The following is a 7884-nucleotide window of genomic DNA, read 5'->3' on the forward strand; positions in this document are numbered from 1 at the left end:
CATAGCCAAACCAAGAGAGATGCTGCATATTTAGTTAGGTGAAATCTCACATTTGGTTATGACGTATTTTAAAGTCATGAAACCAATGACCAAAACTGACAATATCACCTGTGTATGGAGTACATTTCACCTCACACTTTTTTTTAAAGAATTTCTTGAAGACTCGTTAAAATAATTTTACTATGCAAAAATAAATTAATAAAGAAGCAATTGTTATTTTGTCTTAAAAACCCCATTTTGCTCATTATAGAACTTAGCAAATGCTAATCACTGAAATTTTAGTTATCTAATTTGTTGATGTTAAGGAAACAAATAGTTTTCTGTTTCATTAAGGGCATATAATATTGAATTGATGCACGGTTAACCCTAAATACAAAAATGACTAACTATCTAAAAAGAGAATTAGCATGATCATGAAACGTAAATGGAAAGTGGAATACTATATACGACTGTCCTACATTTTAAATGTACCCTTGAAGAATGAGTGTCCTTAAAATCTCCCAAAAAATGTGAAATAACTCTCACAATTGTTTTTTCCCCTCACTTCACTCTACTCTCTTTTCTACTTTCAACGCTCGTTCCCTGCCTAAAATTTGCTGCAACAAAAGTCAAACCTGTAATATATATATATATATATATATATATATATATATATATATATATATATATATATGTATGTGTGTATGAAAATAGTCAAGATACACATTTTGCCAGAAAAAATGTAGAGAAAAAAATAGTTTTTATTTCCGATGCTTCGTAATATGTGCGTGAAATCAAAGAATACAATTGGAGGAAATCTAACCCAATTCTATTAAGTATTTTTTTTATTTTTTTAAATAAAAAATCAACCCTTTGCAGTATTAAATTTGGCGATGACAACTAATTTCCTATATTGAGAATTTATTTTTCCTGTCCAATTGAATCAAAAGAAAACTTAGATTTGAATAATGGGTATTAGTCATTGAATCGTAATTAAATCAAGTGGTCTTGATGTTAGGTTAGAGAATCTCACATTAAAATCACATCTTTCCCCCCAATTTTAGTTGAACTTTAAAATTTACATTCTACCGACCATCCCAGGTGACAACAAATGCTGCACGAACATAAAATCCAAAATTTAGGTACACATTTGAAAGAATTAATCAGTAGGAAATAAAAATAAAAAGCAAACCCTAGGACCTGGAGGGAATATATACAAATTTGTCTTTATGGTACTACCAATTCTGTGGAGGGAAGATGCTAGCTAAATCTGGCTCCCACATGGTACCCCACATAAAATGCAAAAACCGATGAGAAAAAAAGGATACTTAGGGTTTATAGTAGGAATCATGATTACTGAATGGTGACATGTCTGGGCAGTGAAAAGACAATAATTCTCATAACCAACCCCCTACTGCTGCTATTCGACAGAGAGTAAATTCTGCTGCGCCTTTTCTTCTTACTCAGCTACAACATAACCCTATTCATGCAAAAGAAAACAGTTCCAAATCTCCCACCATTAATGCGTGCGAGTAATCATACATCACCTCTGATGCATTAATGGGATTATAGAGGAAGAGAGAGAATTATTCTAAATGCACGAACGAAACATGTAACATTAAATCAGTAAAGAAATGGGTAGAAGGAAGTTACCTGGATGCTGGATTATTTGAAAGAATAAAAGCTCAGGCATGTGGGGTTTTGATTTTGTTGACGTGATGTTTGATCAACAAGAAGAACCAATGCTCCTGCCCTCATCGCTTTTCGCTTTCTGCGGCTGGGAGTGTGAGGCTTGCGGTTGAGCTAATTGCAGCTGTTTCTGCTGCAGCAGCTGGTGAGCTGTTGCAGCACTCTGTTGCTGAAGCAGGAGCTCGTTTGACTGAAGCTGAAGCTGGTGCGGCTGATGAGATTGGGGATGGATTTGTTGAGAATGCGGAAGATCTTGCGCTTGTTGCTGAATACGGTGATGATATTGGTCGTTTTCATAAGAGCCCAAAGCTAAGGAAGGCTGCATAGCTACTTCTGCTGCAGGTTCAGGCATTTGATTGAATCCGGTGGCAGCGACCTGGACTCCGGTGTCGCCAAACCCACTGTTGAACATCACTAAATCATTGTGCTGCTGCTGTTCATAATTTCTCAGCATCTCTTGCTCCCTGGCAGCGGCCACCGCCGCTAACTGCTGCGTCTCAAGCATTTGTTGTTGCTGTTGATGGTGCTGCTGCGGCTCCCTAATGATCAAATTCCCCCCTTGTGGGACCGCCGTTGGGACTCCCATCATCGGTTGCATATTGTACGGCATCACCTGATAAGCTGGCCCGTAATTTAGATGTTGATGCGTAAAACCCGGGTGATTCAATATAGGTGACATAGCTGAAGGTCCGATATATGAAGCCAACTCCTTTTTTGCAATATCTAAATCAACTTGAACTTGCTTGAGCTTATGCTGCAGAAGCGAAATAAGGCCAACACAGCCATAAACCGGGTCTCGGAGGCGGTAATCCGCCTCGTACGCTAATGAATTCACCGCATCCTCACGCTGGCTTGGGTTGAGTTCATTCAGAAGCTTCGCCACATTACTGGCGCCGAAAACTTTATGAACATTAGTGAATTTCTGAGGGTTGTCCGGTGGAAAATATGGTGCGAACACACATTCCTGCGTGCATTTCCGGCGGAGACACTTGCACGCGGCACACGGAGAGTTTGAGGAAGACATCTTTTAACCCTTCAACGATTTTTTATCTTGCACGAAACATGAAAACCACTAGCAATCAATTAACATGTCCCAAGATTCACTGTATACAATTAAAAATGGATACATATTGAAAGATCATTATTGTATTGTTTGGTATTCAGCGAAGTCTCGTTCTTCTTTCCCCACCGATTAAAGAGAATTGAGGATTGTGCATATCGAAGCCAACATGGAAAGTCAATTAATCCATAATTAAAACCCAAAGCATTGGTTTCATACAAAAACAAAGTCAGAAGCAAACAAATCTAATCAAAGAATAAAATATAAAACAAAGAGAGAATTGTAGTAACTGCATTACTGTGACCAGAGAAAAAAATAAGTAGGTTTCATCTCCTCTCCTCCTCCATAATTGCATCAACTTTGAATACTAGAATAAAATGGGGATAATAAAAATGAAGGATTTTCCAGATCCAAAAAAATCCAAAATTTAAAAAAACTCCGATACAGTTTTCTTCTCTATGCTAAATCCACACGTCGAGATCTTTCCTTATCTGTAACCAAATCTCGAAACAATCTTACCCGAGAATAAAAAACACGAAAAAAACCCGTAAAAACAAGATGATAGATAAAAATAAAGATGAAATCTCACCATTTCCTACCTTCTGAAAAAAACCTACTTATAATCACTCTCTCCGAAGCGCTTTGAACGATAGCACCTGCAAAATAAAATCAAACGACATAAAATATATGAACACATAATATGCAATACAAAAGCTAAAAAAAAGAAGAAAGAAAAGCCAATCGGGTTCATTTCTTGTTGTAATAAAACCTCGAAAAATGGAGGAAAAGACAGGAAAGCGAACCTTCTTCACATCAAAGAGCGCGGAGGCCGAGGGTTCGAGCAAGAGAGCCTTTGATCCGATCTTAACCGTAGCTTGCGATCCGGAAATATAAATGATTTCAGAATTAAAACGACGAAATATTACAAATAATCTTCGCGGGACATGAGAAAATTCGGATTATGGATCAATTTGAAGAGAGGGAGAGATCATACATACGCGAAGGCCCTATGCTATAACATATGTGGGTGTGAAAGTGCGTGTAAAAATGTGTGTGAAATTTAGTGCATTTATTATTGAAGTTGATGTGGTAATAAGCAGAGGGTTAATCCGGTTCGTCCACGTGTGATCGCAGGTGAATATTTAACCGTTGGATCTCGTAGAAGGGTTTGTTCTCATTTTTTCCCTGAGGAATTGCTCTGAGTTACCTCATTGTCTCTGTACGAGTAACGTACCAGTTTTGCAAAACTGCCCCTCTTTTTATTTCATTTTGGCCCTTGGCGTTTCGGTGTCTTGTATTGTTCACCCCATTTGGGCAGATTTTAGTTCAAGCATACTTGGAATTAAATATGGATGAAGACATTGGTAATAATGATGGGGTTCTTTTAATTATTTCTTAATCACATTGCATTTAATTTATTTTTATTGTTTTTATTCCGATTTTTTTTGGATTTTGTTTTATAATTATTTCAAACTAATTATGTAATTTGGGTTTTGCATGTCATTGATTGTTGTCTCTCATGATTATGAGGAATTTAAAATTTCTATGTATAATTTTTTAAGAGTGGGTCTCATTTGAGACCGTCTCACAGATCAAAATCTGTGAGACAGGGTCGACCCTACTCATATTCACAATAAAAAGCAATACTCTTAACATAAAAAATAATACTTTTTTCATGGGTAACCCAAATAAGAGATCCGTCTCACAAATACAACTCGTGAGACCGTCTCACATAAGTTTTTGTCATTTTTTAAACTCTTTCAGTTTTCGGCTTCTCCCAGGGTTTCGGATACGTGCTCTACTCCTTCTCGTTTAACATTTTACACAAAAATTTACTGTTTTACAAGTTAATTTTATGGGATGAGTCTTCGTCTCGATTCAACTAATGAAAAAATATTGTTTTTTTTGTCAAAAATAATATTTTTCACGGTGAACATGAACCGAGTCGGCCCATCTCACAAATTTATATCCGTGACACCGTCTCACAAGGATTCGTCTCATCATTTTATGATGCACGTATTTAAGAAATTGTTATTGTCCTTGCTATATATATTTGTGCAGCAAGAAAATATTATACCAATTGAAGCATAACATTTCGTTCCAAGTTCCAACACTCTTGCTAATATATGGTAACAATTTTTGTGAGACAGGTCTCACGGGTTGTATTTTGTGAGACAGATCTTTTATTTGGGTCATCCATGAAAAAATATTATTTTTTTATGCTAAGAGTATTATTTTTTATCGTGAATATCGGTAGGGTTGACCCGTCTCACCGATAAATATTCGTAAGACCGTCTCAAAAGATACCTACTCCTAATATATATAGTCAGTCCACTATATGATATACAAATATCCCTCCATATAATTTAGATGATTCTTGAATGTGTTTTTAAAAATAAAATTTGTCTTCTTGATGACAATAAAATAAAATATTTTAAACTTGAAATTTCAAATACTATAAAAATGGCATGAGAATCGGGGCTATTTTAAGATGAAATTGTAATTAAATTTTACTTGTTCAAATATGGTTGCAACAGCTTTGACCTAATTCATTTGGGGAGTATTTTATTTTTATTACCAAAGTCGGAATTTTATATTGGTCGCGCATTTATAGCACCTTGGCAATAGCAATTATAATTGGTCCACTCAAGAATTTCAAAAAATTGATTCGATTGAAGTGACACATCCTTAAACTTTATAGTCCGACAGCCTTTTTTGATGATAAATTTGCCTAACCTCTTTGTTTTTTGTATGTTCGTGTATTTCCTTGCAATTTATGGTATTTTATTTCATCGAGGATTGGAGACATTTTCGCCTAGAGCACTTCGATAAAATTTGGATGCGGTCACATTCTATACGCTTAGAGCTCGCATACTTCAATTTGCCATAGAAACAGGGCGGATCCAGGATTATATGTTTGAGGCTTGCTCACCGCCAATTATGAAAGTTTTAAGTTGGACATTTGACTATTTGTGGCATTTACAATGTAAAGGCCCGCTATTTAGTTTTTCGAAAAAAAAATTGCAGAGAATGTAATTGCGGACCACATGTGTAAACCTTGAAAGTCTATAACCATTAAACTAATTATAGATACTTTATTTTTTTATGGTCAAATAATATACATACTAAATAATAAAATATATCTTATATAGTAATAATTTTTTTACAAAATTTCGTGGGGGCCACGGACCCTCCGGGTCCTACAGTGAATCTGCCTCTGCATAGAAGTATGCAAAATTATTTCATGCATATGGTAATATACATTTAATTATTTGTTATTTTGAAATATAAGCACAAGGATGTATTGTATACAATATATGACGAAGTATTATTAGTAAAATTCATGTTCATTCTTATAGTGCAATAAAACTAGGAGAGTCAACTTTAACCGAAGCGATATAAAATATTATCATAAAATAAATAAATAACATTATATAATGTAACACCACAAAAATTTTGGAGTTATTTAATTTAAATCTAATAAATGGATAATAATAATAATAAAATAAATAAAATTATATATTCTAACAAAAGAGTTGATATGTATAAATAATTTGTATATACATTAATTTTCTTTTGTTCTAAAATGTTTTATGCAATAAATAAAACTACTTCCAAATAATAATAATTTAAAGAAATAAATTTTATTATCTTACAAATAAAAGTTAATATATTGAACATTATGGAATATAAAATTAATATGTTTATAAAATAACATGACTTAAATAAATAAATAAAACAATGTATATAATACAAAAACTTTAAATAAAACTTAATAAAATATTAATTAATTCAAATTAATTAATAATAAATTAAGGAATAATAAGTGTCACTAAGTTAATGGAAATAAGTGTCACTAAGCTTGACATGTGTTGGTGACTTAGTTTGGTGTAAAGAAATAAGACCCACCCTGCTTCTTTACTATAAATAGGTCCATTCCAAGCATATTATCAGATTAAATTGATCAAAATTAGCGAGTTTACGAAAAAATAGCGAGGAAGCAAAATAGAGAGAAAATAGGAAAAATTGCAAACCACCTCTACAAATTCAAAAAAATTTACACAACAGTCATTTTTCACCTAAAAAACAAAATGTACAGGTGGTGTAAAATAAAGAGTGTTCAAAATATTTTATAGTTTATTATGGTGCATGCCGATCTTCCTTACGTCACATGAAGTACAGACTTTGATCGTCCGAATTCAAGCTTGATCACCATTCTAGTTTTTCAAATTCTTGTATTGATCCAATCATAATATGAAAAAGTGTTAAAACACAAAAATTGTAGATCGGACTAAGACCTATCCACTATAAAAATTCTGGCCATGTGTGGCCGTTGGAGCTCCACCATGCACGGCACTGCGGTGAGTGAATTTAACGTGTATATCTGATAGTCGGAATTTCGACAGCTGATCATTTCTGCACTATTTTTAGGCATATCTGGAAAGTATGATAATTTTCGGACATGTTACTTTAATTAATATGAATTTTAAAGTTTTATACAAAACTACTCGGTACATGTTTTGTACAAAAATGATTTTTAAAGGTTCAAACTCCCATTATCGGTCTTAATCAATTTAAAATAACTCAAATTATATTTATAAGAAATCATATTGACTTGAGATTGAAATCAACACGAAAAGTAAGATATCAATGTGAGTTTTTTTATTTGTTTATTCAATAATAGAATTTGAAATTTGTCCTGAAATTTATTGTGAAATTTCATAAACTAATTATTTGTTCATATATTGTATCATATTGTGCATTTATTAATTTATTAGTCATATTGTACTTCAAATTTAATTTCTAGACATATTGGTTCTTGAGTGGTTACCGATCGACTAACTGAATGACTTGAGCCTGAACAACAGTCTATGTACCAGATTGATAGTCCATTGGATAATGCGCTTCAACCCAGAAAGTGAGTCAAATGAACATGTTTAGACCCTTATATATGGTTCATCTGAACAATATGACTTCGGTCCTGAAATGTAAATTCACTTTGGCTCGCAAATGATAGATTATATATATTTTACTTGAGTACGTGAGGAAAAGTGCTACATCGAAAGTTGGTTGAAGCCATATTTTTATCATACGATATTCACTTCAGAGCCATACAGAGTCACTACATTTCATTTGACAAGGTATTTCGATAACGA

The 7884-nt window shown here is 33.6% G+C and overlaps 1 protein-coding gene across 5 annotated transcripts; it reads right to left on the reverse strand.

Annotated features, from left to right (window-relative positions):
- Nucleotides 1-412: 412 nt before the first annotated feature.
- Nucleotides 413-3756, reverse strand: LOC140841605 (LOB domain-containing protein 10-like). Of its 5 annotated transcripts, none has more exons than XR_012120237.1 (4): nt 3532-3756; nt 3318-3384; nt 1633-2718; nt 413-614 (listed from the first exon to the last, which is right to left on the reverse strand). XR_012120237.1 is itself a non-coding variant. In XM_073209140.1 (3 exons), the coding sequence occupies exon 3, from the start codon at nt 2690-2692 to the stop codon at nt 1706-1708; it is 987 nt and encodes a 328-aa protein (XP_073065241.1). In that variant the 5' UTR covers nt 2693-2718; nt 3328-3384; nt 3532-3756; the 3' UTR covers nt 919-1705. The 5 variants fall into 5 exon arrangements, 2 of the variants coding, with proteins under 2 accessions (XP_073065241.1, XP_073065240.1); XR_012120235.1 differs by lacking the exon at nt 413-614 and adding an exon at nt 920-1528; XR_012120236.1 differs by lacking the exon at nt 413-614 and adding an exon at nt 921-1459.
- Nucleotides 3757-7884: the final 4128 nt, after the last annotated feature.

This window comes from Primulina eburnea, chromosome 9 (genome assembly GCF_022965805.1).
Source record: "Primulina eburnea isolate SZY01 chromosome 9, ASM2296580v1, whole genome shotgun sequence".
Taxonomy (NCBI): domain Eukaryota; kingdom Viridiplantae; phylum Streptophyta; class Magnoliopsida; order Lamiales; family Gesneriaceae; genus Primulina; species Primulina eburnea.